General features: G+C 47.9%; 1 protein-coding gene across 1 annotated transcript in view; it reads left to right on the top strand.

Moving 5' to 3' along the window:
• TLL2 (tolloid like 2) overlaps nucleotides 1–17,363 on the top strand; it is a 151,024-nt gene that overhangs the window by 111,700 nt on the left and 21,961 nt on the right. The window contains exons 11-14 of the mRNA XM_003825413.4: nucleotides 6,604–6,720; nucleotides 7,883–8,028; nucleotides 8,521–8,716; nucleotides 16,830–16,955. Coding sequence (XP_003825461.1) covers nucleotides 6,604–6,720; nucleotides 7,883–8,028; nucleotides 8,521–8,716; nucleotides 16,830–16,955 — 585 coding nt within the window. The remainder of the gene's footprint in view (nucleotides 1–6,603; nucleotides 6,721–7,882; nucleotides 8,029–8,520; nucleotides 8,717–16,829; nucleotides 16,956–17,363) is intronic.

Genomic DNA, 17,363 nt, shown 5'->3' with positions numbered 1-17,363 from the left:
TCTCCACCCAAACATCTCAGTGGAGTAAAGAATAACAAGGCAGCATTGCTGCAAACATATCTTGCCTCCCACCACAGGGCAGTTTTTCTCCTATCTCAGAATCGAACAAATGTACAATCGGGTTTTATACCGAGACATTCAGTTCCCAGGGGCAGGCAGGGGACAGTGGTCTTCCTCTATCTCAACTGCAAGAGGCTTTCCTCTTTTACTAATCCACCTCAGCACAGACCCTTTACGGGTGTCGGGCTGGGGGACGGTCAGGTCTTTCTCATCCCACAAGGCCATATTTCAGACTATCACATGGGGAGACAATACCCCGCTTTCAAGGGCAGAAGTGCACTGTGCCCTTGGTTTATTGAGACTAGAGAATGGCGATGACTTTTACCAAGTATACTGCTTGTAAACATTTTGTTAACAAGGCACGTCCTGCGCAGCCCTAGATCCCTTAAACCTTGATTTCATACAACACATGTTTTTGTGAGCTCCAGGTTGGGTCAAAGTGGCTGGGGCAAAGTGGCTGGGGCAGAGCTACAAATTAACAACATCTCAGCAAAGCAATTGTTTAAAGTACAGGTCTTTTCCAAAATGGAGTCTCTTTTGTCTTCCCTTTCTACATAGACACAGTAACAGTCTGATCTCTCTTTCTTTTCCCTACATCTCTCGTGGATGACAGGGGAGGTTAGCCTTGCCTAGAGGACCAGTGGCTGCAGTGTCTCGGGAGTAGACACTAGGACTCATTCAGCCCAGGAATGGCAGCCGTGGTGGAGCTGGTGAGACAGGCAGAAGTGACCAGGAGCCAGATGGGAGGGTCTCAGCTGAGAGTGTATTGTCCTCACTCGTAGAGGGGTCTGTAGGGTGGGCTCTGGCTTGGACAAGTCTAAGCGCTCAGTGAGGACTTTGTCCCTGGCACATATTCATGTGAGCAGAAAGCCCAACTTGTTATGCTGCAACTGACGAGCCTGAGAGTGAGCTGGTATCGGGTGGTTGGCCAAGATGGAGATAGGAAAGAAGGGAGAGGGCTAAACTGTGGGGTGTCACTGCTAGACCGAGCCCTGACTTCATGCCAGATTCTGGGGAGCCAAGGCTGAGGTAGGTCAGAAGAGGCTGGACAGAGGGGTTGGCTGGACTCAAGGTAGCCTGGCAGACATTAATCTTTCGTATGACTGAGGGGTCCCAGGCTGCCAGCATTAGAAGAAGTCAGTCAGGTAGTCAGCTGTCCAGGTAGACAAGCGAAGAAAGTGATCCCCAGGCCAAGCACGGACAGGAGCACGTCTACTGCAGGACCAGTGGAGTCCGCCCCACAGTGGCAGGGCGGAGGATGCCTGCCTGGATTTCTGTTTCCTGCCTACTATGAGCAGGCATGGCGCTCTCTAGCAGCCAGAAGGAGGGTCTGGCTTTACAGGTAGCACTGTTTGCTTGTGGCAAAAGACAGAGGGCTGGATTCCCAGTAGCAGAGGTTCCCAAACCTGGCTGGACATCAGAACCTCCTGGGAAGATTTCTATGAATACAGATTCCTGGGAGACCGTGAATTGGAATCCCCACAAATTGGGTCAGAGAATGATCCTATTTACCTTTATATAAAAGGGCATGTGCCCAAATCTAGTACCACAAATGTAGAAAGGACCACAAATATGCCCATCTAACTGCTGAAGGTGATTACCTCTGAGGAAGGAAGCGCGGAGGTGGTGGGCAGCTTCAAATTTTGTTTTGTATACTTCTCCATTGTTTGAATCTTTTGTAAGAACACATTCAGGTGTCTATAATGAAATAATAAAAAGAGCTATGTGGGAGGAGTTTCGTGAGAACATTGGATCACAGACCCTGCAACCTGGCAGAGACATTACAGTCACTTAATCCCACACTTTTATGAGAAAACCAAGCTCCCCAAGTGTGGACTAACTCAAAGTCCACACAGTTAGTGGCTGAGATCAGACCAGAATTCTGATGTCCTGGTGAAGGGGAGAGGTGACTGCTGAACCCAAGGGGTGCCAGATAAAATACATTATTTGTTGTTTATCCGAAATTCAAATGTACTGGGCTTCCTTGAGTTTTGTTTGCTGAATCTGGCAACTCTCTACCCCCACCTCCCAGGAATGGGATAGATTTAAAGGCTTAAGAGGAGGAAGCTGTCTGTTACTGAAGTTCCCCAGAGAGGGCCAAGGCACGTTCCTGAGAATGGGCACAGGCAGAGAGATTTCCAGGAGTTCCTTTTTCTTGAACTTGAAACAAGATTTTCTCATTATAGATCCTGGTATTTCTGGCTACATTTCATTAATGAATTGGGACTTTTGCCATTTGTTGGTGGTGGTGATGGTTTTTGTTTTGTTTTGTTTTTTGTTTTGAGGTGTTTTTTTTTTTGGCTCATATTTTACCCACTTTTACTGTGTGCGTGCGTGTGTGTGTGTGTGTGTGTGTGTGTAGAGTGCCAGTGCCTGTAACCGTCATTCTTCATTTGCAGTTCTCCTTTGCCAACTATTTGGCCTGCTCTGATGTTTCCAAATGCAGTTGTTAGTGAACTTTTGTGTTTGGAACAAGTGCATTGTGTCGGCCGAGCTGGTCCCTAGGAGGGGTCAGTGCCATGAAATCTGCTGGGAGAAGGCAGGTCAATGCCCCTTTGGCAGGAGGGAGAGCGGATTAGGGTGGATTGTGAAAGTATGCATCTTGCTCTGAAAACTGTGCGTCGCATTTTTTCCCAGGGCAGTGTGTGAAAATCCAGGCATAATGGACGCATAACTTTTTATGAATGAACCCTTTATGACTCCCCATGGAGCCCACTTGTAGTGTCCTCATCTGCATTTCCTCTTCTTGATATCCTTATTAAACTCCTCGTCTAAATCCAGGAACCGGATTTCAGTGCAGGAATCTGACACCTTTTCTCTAGTCCAGTTTCTCTCCAGCCTGCTTAGTCTCCTTGGAAGGAGGCTATTTTTCGACACCCAGGTTTTCACATAGTGATTAAAGGGAAAAGTCGATTGAGAACATTTCATGGCTGGTTAAAGATATCAAATTGGTTTGTCAGTTTTGGGGGTCACTTATGATATTGCACCTAAAGAGGGGAGGAAGTTGGCTGCAGAGAGAGCTCATCCAGTGATCTTAAATTCTGTCCTGTAAATTGGATTCCCTCCCTTATTTCTGTTAGAGGAATTACTCTAACAATGCACTTTTGTATGCAGAACTGTCTTTGGGCATTCTGTATCACCACAATGCACACAAAAGCCCTTTTTCCCTCTTTCCCTGAAATAGGGAGAGGGAAGTTCAGAAAGGCCAGGCTGGCCGATCAGTGTCGTGTGGCCCGGCTACTCAGGCTCCCTAGCCAGGGGCAGCCTCCCAAATGAGCAGAAATGATGCAGTGAGTCAAACAGCCAAGCCTGGCATTTCCACAGAATTGCTTTATGGTTTGAGGCTTTGATCTTCATTCCTACTTGTCTGTTTCCAAACTGGGAAATGGGGATGACATCTACATTACTAGAGAGTAGATTTGATGTCTATCTATCCAAAATTGTACAATGTTCAGAACTGTGCCTCAGTCAGTGAAGGTTTTTTTTTTTGATGGTAGTAGTGGTGATGATGAAGAAGGTGATACTGATGATGAAGGTCTCAGACTGCTCTGGTTCAAATCCTGCTCTTACTTACAGCTTTGAGAGTTAAATTCTCTGACTCTCAGTTTTCTCGTCTGTGAAGTGGGATTAATAATAGTACCTAATTCAGAGAGTATTGGGATGAAATGAGATAATCCATGTAAAGTGCTTAGGACAGTGTCTGGCATAGACATAGTCAATAAAAAAGGGGCTTTTATTAGAACCATTATGGTGAAGATGAGAACACTGAGACATCAGTTAAGGGACAAAGTAGAGGATTCTAGTTAAGAGTGACAAAGTGATTTGGGGAGAGTGCTTAGGAATAATTTGTAATTTGTTCTACGAAGTCTAGTTTTGCCAAGGCAGTAAAATATACCTCAGGCTGCAATTCCTGCCTCCTGCCGAGTACTCAGCAGAGACAGGCTGTCTAATGGCCCTTGGGTGGTGCGTGGTTCATCTCATCTGCTTAGGTCCTTAGGAGACGAGGCAGTGAAAGTCTCCCTCTCTTTTGGAAACAAGCCTCAGTGGCTGTGACAGCTGGGTTTTAAAGGAGAAACTTGGATTTGAAACTTGGGCTAGGCTAAGAAGGAATTCCTTTTGTGAACCGGCACTGTCTAATTGCTCTGTGTCCTCATTGGTAAGCAGTACTTCCCCAGGCTTGCCTGTCATTTTCCAAAAATCACTTGACACTAATTGGCCATGCCAGAGAAACCATTACTGAAAATTTAGAGGCTTCTGGTGGATTTTTTTCTTGCCAAATTCTTGGCAGGAGTTTCATCTCATCTCACTTAATATTAATCTCCCCAAATCCAAAAGGCTACAGGTGGTCAGAATTGGAAGGAAGCAGAGGAGATTAACAGCCTTTATCCCCATGTTTCCCCAAACCATGTACAACACAGCTGGCCCTTAGGAGATGCCTACAGTGGCCTTTACTCCTCCCCTAACCTCACCTGCTCATAGCCTCACGTGGTTTGTCCACTGCCTAACATAGCACTGGCAGTAAGAGTACCCGTGACATATCTGTGAATTGGACTTTAAAAAAATATTCAGATATAATTTCTGGACCATACAATTCACCATTTAAAGTATACTAGTCAATGGTTTTTAGCATGCTCAGAGTTGTGTCACCACAATCAATTTTAGAATATTTTCATCACAGCCAGGCGCGGTGGCTCATGCCTGTAAACCCAGCACTTTGGGAAGCTGAGGCAGGCAGATCATGAGGTCAGGAGATTGAGACCATCCTGGCTAACACGGTGAAACCCCATCTCTACTAAAAATATAAAAAATTAGCTGGGCGTGGTGGCACGCACCTGTAGTCCCAGCTACTTGGGAGGGTGAGGCAGGAGAATCCCTTGAACCTGGGAGGCCGAGGCTGCAATGAGCTGAGATCACGCCATTGTGTTCCAGCCTGGGTGACAGAGCAAGACTCTGTCTCAAAAAAAAAAAAAAAAAAAAGAATATCTTCATCACTCCAAAAGAAGACCCATATTCATTAGCAGCCACTTCCCATTCCCCATTGCCCCCCAAAGCTAAATACATTCTCCGAGTGACTCATGCAGTAGGTGCTTGGTAGAACCATGGTCTTCCAGTCCAAATAGACCGTGGCTGGCCTGTGTTCTGAACCATTCAGTAAAGATGAACCCGTCTCCCACCTCGCCCTGGGCTGCCATCCTGACGTGGCAGTAGGGATTAGATGGCCAAGAATGACCAGGTACTGGGAAGACCAGGCCTCTGTGGAGGCTCCAGATTTCAGACCATGCACCCAAGTGTCTAAGAAATACAAATGGATTTATTTTTTTTCTCGATAACAAAAGTTTGTCTATGATGATCCCCCTTTCCATCAGGTAGTAGGGACTTGATTTTGGTCAATTTGTGTTTTCAGTTTTGGTCAATTTGTATGTCCTGGTTGGGGGCATAGTTTATGCCAAGGCATGGTGGTGGCAGGGGGCATCTATCCTGCCACCCTGACTGGCATTGCTGGGATGTTCTCATCCCTAACCAATGAGTCCTCTGTCCAGATACAGGCTACTGGGCTTCCTCCTTTTATCAACCCTAGGCCAGTTCAGAATGGTGCAGGTCTACATTCCCCCAGAAGCTTGGGAGACATTCTATGGCTCCCCTAATCCTCTCAACTGTGGGAAAGTCACTTCCATCCCCCTCTTGGGCCTGGAATCATGTTGCTGCCATCCTGCCACACTTTGCCTGAAGAGTTCTGCATGCCTGTCTCATGGCCAAATGTCTGGACAATCACATAGACACTTCTATGCTGACCTTGGCGGGTGGGCACAACAGGGGAATCCAGGGTCTTGCTGCCACTCTGGACTCTGCCCAAGGACTGAGGACACAGTTTTCTGCTTCTCTTAGATTCTTAAACCTACCTGGGATCTCTTTCTCAAGGTGAGATGGGGAATGGGTCCTTTTAGGGGCTCCCTGCTGCTCTCCCGCTAGTCCTGTCACTCCTCCATCCTAGGAACCCTCCTACGGCTACCAGGATGGGGGAAAATACGGTGCATCCTTCCAAATCTTTGCTATTGCAACTAGGCTTGTGAAATGTAAACGCCAAGATGGCTTTATTTCTTTGCTGTGTTTTCCCTGGCATCCCTTCCCAAGTCAAGGAAAGCAGATGTCTAATGCCCCCAAAAGGGAAGGGTATACATGCAACAGGAAATACCAGGAAAGGAAATCTGCTCTATTCTCTCACCATTCTTCCCCTGCCTCACCTTCAGAGCCTCAGCAACACCCCTCGGCAGGGGAGAGGCTGCCTGGGCTCTTCTCTGGATACTTTGATGGGAATTTGGAATTCTCCTGAAGTCAGCCTGAAAAAGAATTAAGTCACACATTATTGTGTGACTCTTCCAATCCCATCTTTTGATCCTGTGTGTGCTACAGGATAAGTTGTCCCAGCCAGGGTTATTGCTCACTTCAAACCACGTGTGAAGAACCTCAGCTTCCTCCTAGCCTGAAGCCAGTGCCTCCTTGCTGTCCCCAGGGCTCCTAACTGCTTCTTTTTCCACTTTCCAGGCAGGTTTTGTGGCGATAAGATCCCGGAGCCCCTCGTCTCCACGGACAGCCGGCTCTGGGTGGAGTTCCGCAGCAGCAGCAACATCTTGGGCAAGGGCTTCTTTGCAGTGTACGAAGGTTTGTGCGTGGTGAAAGCAGCCGCTCGGTGGCCCCTCATAAGCTCTGTCCTTCCCAGGCAGCCCACTGTCCCTCTCCCAGCCCAGACACTCCAGGCCAGAGCCATGGGGGTGGGGGCAGCCACCGCAGGGGGCAAGCAGAGGATTCCACAGCCCCTCCCACAACGTTCTGGAAGCAGAGGCCAGCTGTGCCCACTTCAGAAGTGGTGCCATCCTTCTGACGCCATCCTGCTCAACCCTCATTCCAGGCCAGCTGAGGAGTCAGCTTCCCCCATACAGGATGGTATTGGGGGGATCTAGAACCCTGTGGAAATGATAGCAACCTCTGAATTGCTGTGTGAGCCTAAGCAAAGAATCTGACCTCTCTGGGCCTCTGTTTGTTTCCTTTGTGTAAAGAAGACTTTGGGCAACATCAAGGAATTTCCAACTGCGTTTCTTAAAAGGGCCTCTGAGGCTACCCTGGTGGCTGAGTAGAGGGAACCAATAGGTCTGGGCTGTAGGCAGCTGCCACCAGGCGATGGTGCTTCTATTTCTTCTATGTCTTGAGCTTCTCTGGCTCATTCCCCACCCCACCGTACCCTCTGCCAAAAAAAAAAAAAAAAAAAAAAAGGGGGAAACTACCAGAAAATTACCAGGGGTCCTTTGGCCTTACATTACCAAGGGTCCTTTGGCCTTAAATTATTACAATTTTAGAGAGGCCAAAGTTTTGTCTTTGTAAAATAAGTAATGTGCATGTGTGCGCATGTGTGCACGTGTGCGCGCACGGGTCCTTTCCTACCAGCGGTCCTGTACTCTCTACCTTGAATCACCTGGGGAACTTCAAGGCTACGCAGCGCTCCCCCACACCCACTGGAATCAGAACCTCTGGGGGGTGTGGCCCCAGCTTCCACAGTTTGCAAACTCCCCCAGGCAATTTTCATGCACAGCGAAGGTAGAGAACCACTGCTTTATGTGGTTTTTTCTTTATATGAAAAAAATTCAGAGTTAAAGACAAATGCAATCGTGCCTTTCTGGAGGCGCGGTGTTTGTAGGCTGGAGATGAAAATGTTGGTGAGCGGAGCCACCTAGTGGTGGCAAGCGCTGTTCCCCCCCGCCTCCCCAACCTTCCTTCCTAAGATCTGACCAGGGCCCCCGTCTTCCTCTCCTGATGTCTCCTTCTAAAGCTACCTGCGGGGGAGACATTAACAAAGATGCCGGTCAGATTCAATCTCCCAACTATCCGGATGACTACAGACCTTCCAAGGAATGTGTCTGGAGGATTATGGTTTCAGAGGGGTTTCACGTGGGACTTACCTTCCAAGCTTTTGAGGTGAGTGCTGCTCAGACCGGCTTCCCAAGGAAACGGCAACTTTTGCTAGACATCCTCCACTCTGTAAAGATGGGTTTTCATTTTTGGCTAAAAGCAGGAACCTAAGAGGCTATTCTCAAGCCCATGGTGAATTGTGCCCGGACATCTGACATCAACATCTATGCAGGCTTTGAAATGGGGTTTGCCACCTTTCTGAGGGCAGTAAGAGAGGTTGAGAATAATAATCAAAGTGAAAATTCAGGATGGGATCCAGGGAAGTTTGGTAGAATTGTTCTTCTCTGTTTATCCTCTTAGACTCTTCTCAGTTTGATTCACCCTTGACTTCTGCAAGTAAGGAGCGAACTAGGAAGCAGCATGGAGAGACCTGGGACACACTTGGGTCCTTTGGCCTCTTGGTTAGATTTTGAGAGTGATATTTGGGTTCTCTTCTTAAATCAAAAACCTTAAAGCGGAACCATCTGCCATCCACCTTGCCTCTGTTTCTTCCTTTAGATTGAAAGGCACGACAGCTGTGCATATGACTACCTGGAAGTCCGGGATGGCCCCACGGAAGAGAGTGCCCTGATCGGCCACTTTTGTGGCTATGAGAAGCCGGAGGATGTGAAATCGAGCTCCAACCGACTGTGGATGAAGTTTGTGTCCGATGGCTCTATCAATAAAGCGGGCTTTGCAGCCAATTTTTTCAAGGGTATGAATTAGCAGTTTGTTTCCACTTTTAGGCACAAGAAGAAATATTGCTCCCCCTGGCCTAAGACACACAAAACCATATGGAAGCTTACCACCAAACAAGGCTCCCTGCAGAGAAAAGGCAGCGATGCATTTCAGAGCTGGGTGTGAGCCCCGAGCAGAGTTCCCAACTGATCAGGAGCAGGCTCAGCCTTGGCTTCCACACGATAGAAAGTTCTGTACTTGGAAATTAGATCTAATAAGTTTACAAGGGCAAACTACACGGTAGTGAAACTGAGCATGGAATAACAGCAAATATTTGGATAGTAGCTATCATTAATTGATCACCTACTGTGTACCAAGAACTGTGTAAGGTACTTGACTTACATAATGTCATTTAATTCCCCAAATAACCCTGTGAGTTAGTTAGATTTGGATCAGGGCTGGGCAGGGCTTCTCAGGATCATGCAGGTAGTTAAGTGGCAGATCGGGGATCTAATTCAGTCGGCCTAATTCCTAAGCTCAAACTCTTTCTACAACATTGCTACTATTCCTTGATGTGGGCCAGAGAGGCAACCCAGGTGTTCAGCTCCTGGAACATCAGTGCCCCTAGACTACATGCTTACCCCTACATGATTGGGGTCGGGAGGAGAATAAGGGGTGGCACTCTGGGAACAAATTTCCGTGTTGCCCTGGGGACCTGCTGCTCTGTAGGGTCCTGATGGAACCAGGCCCATAATGGCATGGGCAGACCGAGCTTTCCTGGCCCCAGAAGAGCCAGCTTCCAACCCTCCTTTGAATGGGCAGGTCCTCCTTCTCTGCCGTCAGGCCCCTGAAAGCCCTGAAGACCACACCCTAAGAGGGAAGCATGGCTGCTCCCCACTGCATTGGGCCTGGGCGCCCAGGAGCACAGCAGCAGCCCTTGAGTAGAGACATTCAGTCCTCTGCTGCTGTGGCCCCTTAATCAGTGACCCCACTTCCCCAGCCCCCCTACAACTTGTGCTTGCCCAGAGCCTGCTTTCTCCTCTTCCCTCCTCTCCTAGGACTCCTGGCTGAGCCAGCACAGAAATCCCAGTCCCTCCCTTGCTTCCATTCTCCTCTTCTGCCCCATCTTAGACCTTCTCCCAGGTTCTACGTGAACAGCCTGGGTGTCAAAAGAACCCACTTCTGCAATGTCACCCAGAGCAGGCAGCCATTCGTCCTTACTGAAGCTTCAGTTTTCCTCTCTGTAAAATAGGAAGAAGGACATCTGCCCATTGTACCTAAGCAATTGTTGTGAAGCCCCAAAGAAAGGACAGCTGTGGAGGCACTTAAAAGCTGGCAGGTGACAAACAAGGGGTGGGGCTGTTATTTTTTCCTATTTTGAGGTATCGGGGAAGAGCAAAACCCAAACAGCAGCAGAGGAAGAATCATGATGGCGCTGAAGGATTGGAGACAAAACTGAGTTGCTTCTTTCTCAAGCCAAAAAAAAAAAGAAAGAAAAAAAAAGCCAGGCCACAGCACTTGTATTTTGAAAGCAGGTCAGCTTCTGATTGCACAGGGAAGATATGACAGCCTTAGTTGAGATGCCTGGAAATTCACAGCCCCAATCCCACCCTGGCCCAGCCTGCACATGCCTGGTGTCTCCCAGCCTGGGGTGGCCCCTGTCTGACTTGGCAGCAGTGACACCGGCTGGGTGGCCTCAAGCAAGTTGCGTGATTTCTCCAGTTGCACAGCTTCTGTTGCACAAGCTCCAGTCTCTCTACCTGGAGAGACAATGCTGCCAGGTGATTGCAAGGCTGTCATCAGGAGAAAATGGAATAGTGCAAGTCAATACACCGAGTGTAGTGTTTAGTCCCGTTCATTGTCTTTGCTAGGGAAGGAACCTTTGAAGTGGTTATTCTTTCTGGAAAAACCGATGTGACAATTTCTTCTGGCTATTGTGATGGACTGGTTTCCTATTCCTGCTGTAGCAATTTACCACAGGCTTGGTGGCTTAAAACAATGCACAGTTATTATCCTACAGTTGTGGAGGTCAGAAGTCTAACATGGGTCTCACTGGGATAAAATCAAGGGGATGGCAGGGCTGCATTCCTTCTTGAGGTTCTAAGGGAGAATCTATTTCTTTGCCTTTTCCAGCTTCTAGGAGCTGCCTGAATTCCTTGGCTCATGGTCCCCTTCCATGGTCAAAGCCAGTAATGGCCAGTGTGTCATTCTCATGCCACATTCTCTCTGCTGCATCACAGACCTCTGCTCCTGTCAGCACATCTCCTCCTTCTGACCCTAACTTCCTTCCACCTCTTTCCCTTACACGGACCTGGTGTTGACATTGAGCCCACCCAGATAATCCAGGAGAATCTCCTCATCTCCAAGATCCTTCATTTAACCACACCTGCAGAGTCCTTCTTTCACCTAATTAAGATCCTTAATTTAACCACACTTGCAGAATCTTACATTAAGGTAACAGAGTCACAGGTTGTAGAGGCCAAGCTGTAGACAGCTTTGGAAGGCCTTATTCTGCCTACCACATGTCATGAATGATTATGAGGTTGTCATTCTAATTCTGTTTATTCTAGTCCCCTTGGCCTTCTCCTCCCCTGACTTCCACCCCAGGTTCTGTGAGCTGGGTGCTGGGGCTCCATTCCAGGGGGATAACTGGTAACCACTGACCATCCACACCTTACTGCCGGTGCTGCTGGTGATCAGCAATGCACAATTTTGAGAGTACCAGCTAAAGCTGGAGATTAGGCTTGTCAGGTTTAGGAAATTAAAAAAAAAAAAAAAAAAACAGGATGCCCAGTTACATTTGAACGTTAGATACAGAATGATTTTTTTTTAGTATATGTCCCAAATATCACATACTGTGCTGAGAAGTGATTGATGGTTTATCTGAAAGTCAAATTTAACTGGACCTCCTGAATTTTTTATGGAAAACTTACTGGAGATGCCAGTCAGGGCAATGGAAGGTATTTCTCTGATGCTAAACTGGTTTGTAAGAGACCGAGGAAGTGCCTGGACCTGCTCAAGTAACCATGATAGCTGGCTCCATTTGCTGGTTAGAAGACGCCACCTTCTCCCTCCTCCCCATCTAGCGTGCATTCAACATTCATCAGTCTATGTGTTGGTGCTGGGGCTGGAGACGCCGAGGAAAGCACACAATGATTGTCCTCAAGTGCTCAAGGTGGTGAAGGAGATCAGCAGCAAATGCGCGATGACATTGCTGTGTGGGTGTGGACCTTGGTGGAGGCTGTGAGACTCAGTCTGCGACGGGGCCCAGGTTACCCAGTGTCCTACTTGGAGGGCATTTCAATTTGCAAACATCTTTTCAGATGCCTGTCAAAGTGTGGACTAAGGCCCACCCAAAGTAACTTAGTGCACAGACCCAGCTTGACTTTTTTATGGTTAAAACAACTGCAGAGAACAACATTTAGAAAAGAAGAAATATACAACATTGACCTTGACCATGAATCTTAAAGTAGGAATCAGGATTAACAGAAACCTCATCTAGACCTATTAAGTCAGGGAAAGGACATCTACTGAATGCTGGCCACGTGCCAGGATCTAGGTTATCTCACTTTTCTTCATTACAATCCCCTGGTAGGAATTATTATTGCCCCCGTTTTCCAGTTGAGGAAGCTGAATTCCTAACATGGCTGGGCTGGAACTAGAACCTGGATCTGTAGGATTCCACGATCCGCTCTGTTTCCACTAAGGAGACCTGAAAGCCACAGGGAAGGAACGTGAAGGGGGTGGAATTTTTTCTTAGTGTTTGTGATTTGATTCTGACACTGGTCACCTTTCTACCTTCCCGATACCACAGGGGTATAGGCAAAAGGGCTCTGGACGTTGCAAGTGGAGTTTGAGGTGCTGGTCCCGTGTTCCATACTAGCTATTCGCTCTCTTGCAGATCAGCTTTCCTTCCTACGACCGGCCCATACCTGCTTTGCTCCTCACTGTGGTCCCAGTGCTTGGCACACAGTAGGCTCAGTAAATACCTAGTGAGCAATGAAAGAATGGATAGATCAATGAATGAATGGGGCTCAGTTTCCCTGCTGGTGGAGTGGGCATCCTGCTGCCTGCTCTGCCTCCCTTGCAAGACTCTCTGGAAGAAGAGTGGGTGAGCGACCACAGCCTCGTGCAACACTGTCCAACAGAAATGGGATGTGAGGCACAACCAGAAGCCACATAGGTGACCTTGAATTTGCTGGCAGCTGCCTTACAAAAAAGGAGAAACCAGTGACATTGATTTCAATGATATTTTTATTTATTGTACAAAATAATATCATTTTAATATGTAATCAATATACACAATATTAGTGAGAGATCTTATGTTTTTCACACTAAGTCTTGGAAATCCAGCATGTGTTTTATACTCATGGCACATCGCCACTTGGACCAGCTGCGTTTCAGGTGCTCAGTAGCCACATGTGGCTGGGGGCTGCCGTATCAGACAGCGCAGGTCAGGAGACTGTACCCAGCCAGCTTCCCCAGCCCAGCCTTTTCCCAACAAGGCCATCATTCAGATGCTCTGTGAACACAACGTACCTAGCACGTGAGTCAGAACTTCTCCAGTGAAAGAAGCTGGAAGAGGAGCTCAAAGGCCCAGCAGAAGAGCTGGAGCAAGCCAAAGAAGCTCTTGCCTTGGTGCCAATTGGCAGGTGCTCTGCCCAGGGCCCAGCTGGCGCCTGATCCTGGCCAGGGTGCCAGTTGGCCTCTGTACCTGATTCTGGTGCCAGATGGCAGCCTTCTCAGAGCATACTGGCTGGCAGCAAGCAGAGAACCTTAACAATTCTGGTTACTTTGGGAGAAGGCAGCAGCACTCAAGGGCTGGCAGGGCCATTTTGGTCCTATGCCTCCCACATAAATAATTAAAGGATTCCCACCTTGATCCCTCCATCCCCCTATCCCAGTGCTGATAGGTCACCATGAAGGGCTTGGTAGGGGGACTGGCTTCCCTCAAGGGATTTCTTCAAAAGCCTAAGAATATGCCCTGCCTTCCCTTTCCTTAACTTTCTCTGAACAATTTTTGGGATCCTGCCTGAGCCATCTCATCATCTAACTACTTACTTCTTTCGCTAATTCCACCTGGACCATGAGAAGACTCCAGAGCTCCTGCTATGCTAAGCTGAATGCTGCTTCCAGTCTCTTCTACTGCCACGCTCTCCCAGATTTTTCTGGGAGGCTTGGCCTTGGCCTTGGCCTCTGCAGCCCAGAGCAAGCACGAGCCAGTGGGCTTGGAGCAGGTGCTGCTTTACCACAGTGGGAGGCCCCATGCACCTCTGTGCCATCCAGCCAAGCTGAAGCAGGGCTGTAACTGGCCAAACATCTCACGGCTCTTGCTAGAGAGAGCTCAGGTGTAAAAGCATGCCTTTCATCTACCTCCCAAGGCCAAGCACCTTACCTTCTAGTCTCTGGAGGAATTATATTTTCTTTGCTTTTGCCCTAGGTCCATCCACCGGGCTCTCTCCCTTCACCTGGCTAAGATGGTGCCAAGAGACTTGCTCCTCTGTGCACCTCTTTCTTGCCTGTGTGTCCTGCCTACAGCCACAGCATCTTCTGGTATCAGAGTCTCCTGCAGACCCCAGCCTTGGTCCTTTGTCTATCTGTCTCTCCCAATGGGCTCTTTCCTTGGTTTCCTTCTGCCTCTTCCCTAGGTCCCCCAGCCAGTGTCTTGAGTTCTTCTGCTGTGCTGCCCTCCTGCCTGTCCATCTTCCTCCACTGGCCCATCCTTGAAGCATTTTCCTTCTTTCTGTTCTTGCTTTGTCTCCCTTCCCTCCTCAGGCCTGCACTGCTCCACTCCCACCTGGTCCAGGTATGCCCAGGGAACCTTATCTTTTCACTGCCCCATCATTGTGCCTCTCTACTCACTGGAAATTTGAAAGCAACTCTGCTGCTGTCTATCATGATGGCTTCTGTGTGCCGATGGTCTGTATGCCGGGTACTTCACATGCATCGTTTTCAGTCGTCACAACCCTAAAAGTAAATATTATCATTCTCACTTTAAAGCAGGAGGGAGGCTCAGTGAGGCTAAATCACAAGCAGTCACCCAATTTATTGGAGGAAGATCGGCTGGAGGATCCACCCCAGGTCTGACTCACTTTAAAGCCTGGACTCTTTCTGCTACTTTTTATCAACTATTTTCTTCTTTCTATGCTTTTTAGCAAATGTCTAAGAAAATACTTTCAATATGGTAAGGTGATAAAAAAGTAACTGCACACTTGTTACTATTTTAGCATACTTATTACTTACATTTATTTGAGGCGATGGGCAACTTCAGCTCCCTGCCTGGATTGTCTCTCTAAACCCAATCTCCCCTAATAAGCAATTAATTTATATAAGTTTTTATTGAGCCCAAGAGTACATCACCATTAGAATTACCCAAGTTCACTGTCCACTATGTGAAATGATGGGATATTTACAAACCCTCCTTTACCCAGTGAAATGCAATCAGGTTGATGAGGAGTCTGTGCATCACAGACAAGGACGACTGGAAGGAAAGGGGTATATTTGAGTTGGAAAAGGGCAGGGTAGAGGGAAGCTGGATGATTGGAGGGTTTGTGTTTTCTGAGGACCAGTGGACTGGAAGTTGTAAGGAGTCAGACTTTTGACCCAATAAATACCTTTGAAAAGTAGTGAGAGTCCTGTCTCTGGGAGTTTTCAAGTAGGGTCTGAAGAGCCATCTCTCCAGAACGTTATTGAAAGGATTCCTGCCTGAGAGGGCATGACTGGGTAACTTTCCAGGTCTTTACCAACTCATAGATGTTCTTAATTTCTTTTAGTTTGTGTGTAAAGAGTTATTTCAAGATTTGGTGAACAACTTTTTTTGTTGTTCTTGAGACAGAGTCTTGCTCCGTTGCCCAGGCTGGAGTGCAGTGGCGCAATCTCAGCTCACTGCAACCTCCACCTCCCAGGTGCAAGCGATTCTCCTGCCTCAGCTTCCCGAGTAGCTGGGATTACAGGCATGCACCACCACTCCCGGCTAATTTTGTATTTTTAGTAGAGACGGGGTTTCACCATGTTGCCCAGGCTGGTCTCAAACTTGTGACCTTGTGATCCACCCACCTCAGCCTCCCAAAGTGCTGTGATTACAAGCGTGAGCCACCGTGCCTGGCCAACAACTTTATACTTACTGTGTTCCTACCTTCCGTGGTGCTGTGGACCAGAACTCTCCTTCCCGCTTCTCCCCATATCCTTTCTTCTTCCTAGGTTCAACTTTTTTGAAAAAGATGTCTCAGTGTTTAGTTGTCCCTTCACTAGACTCCTCTCTAGCTCTGGTAGGCCACATCCCACATGCTCTCTTTCAGGGCTAGATGTACTATGGCTGGCAACAGATAATCATATTTTTCCTTTTATTTCTAACATGTGTTTTGGTTTTTCTTTTTTTCAGTGGCACTTGGGTTAATGTGTCTGGGGAGTGTCTCTAATGACTTCCAGGTTCTTCCTCTGAACAGCACCAATGGCATGCTATGTGCTGTTATTTAGTCGCCCCAAACGCATCACTAGGCCCTTGGTGCCGAATCCCATCCAACACCCCTGCTAACTCAGCCTCATTATGGCCTCTTCCTGCAGGTTTTCCTGGGAGCATTTGCTAACCTAAGAGCCCGTGTTTTCTGTAACCTTGAATATCTCCCTGTGCATACCTCTCTTAAGAGTATTTCTAAAACTCCTAAATAACAGATTCTGTCTCTAATGTCTAGAGAATACTGACACATCTTCATCTAGCAATGTGTTCTTTGTCTTCACCCTTTATTAAATATCTCTGAGAAGTTGCATATTTATGGGGGCAGGGGAAGTCCTCAATTCCATGGCTTTAAAATGGATGAAGTCTTTGGTATGGAATGTTTTGAGATTTTTTGAAGTCTCAAATGACCGATGACCAAACACCTCAAAGAATTCACTTCTCCAGGCCTGGCCTTCTCTTGGCAGAGCCCACCCCAGCTAACAAGGTGTTCCTGCTCGTGTTGTCAGTGTCCTGCCTTCACTGTAGCTGCTGCCTGGTTTTCAGAGGTGGACATGGCACTCTTTGGGAGGTGGTCACCAGGAGTGGCTCCTGTTTATTAGAGGACACTTGCTGGTGACGCTGGGATATGGAAGGGTTGGGAACAGCCAGGAGGCTTCCTGACAATGTAATCGGGGTCACCTTCCTTCCCCACCAGAGGTGGATGAGTGTTCCTGGCCAGATCACGGCGGGTGCGAGCATCGCTGTGTGAACACGCTGGGCAGCTACAAGTGTGCCTGTGACCCTGGCTACGAGCTGGCCGCCGATAAGAAGATGTGCGAAGGTTGGTGTGGGACCTGCCAAGCTGGAATGAGAGGGTATATGGGACAAGTCTTTGGGGAAGTGGGGCAGAGATGGGGCAACCAGCTGGCTGTGTAGGAACGATGGGCAATGGGCAGACATGGTGGAAGACCCACCTACTTCCTAGAAGGAGAAAAAGCCTGACAGCTGTCACAAATGTCAGAAAACTGCCCAAATTACATAGACTCTGCCCTAGAGACTGAAATCAAGGCCATGGTTTATTTTCTTCTATGATTGTGTGAAATTGACATGATTATTAAAGTAGGAAACAAAAGCAAAGAAAAACCGTGAGCACTCCAGTGACTCAACCGATAGCACTTTTCATCCATCCTATTTCTACCTGGCTTGTGTTCCATCTTCCTTGTCCACGTGCATGAATCTGCTTGTTCAT

This window comes from Pan paniscus, chromosome 8 (genome assembly GCF_029289425.2).
Source record: "Pan paniscus chromosome 8, NHGRI_mPanPan1-v2.0_pri, whole genome shotgun sequence".
NCBI classification, from domain to species: domain Eukaryota; kingdom Metazoa; phylum Chordata; class Mammalia; order Primates; family Hominidae; genus Pan; species Pan paniscus.
The sequence above is the reverse complement of the archived record's forward strand: the minus strand, read 5'-3'. Positions and strand labels throughout refer to the sequence as shown.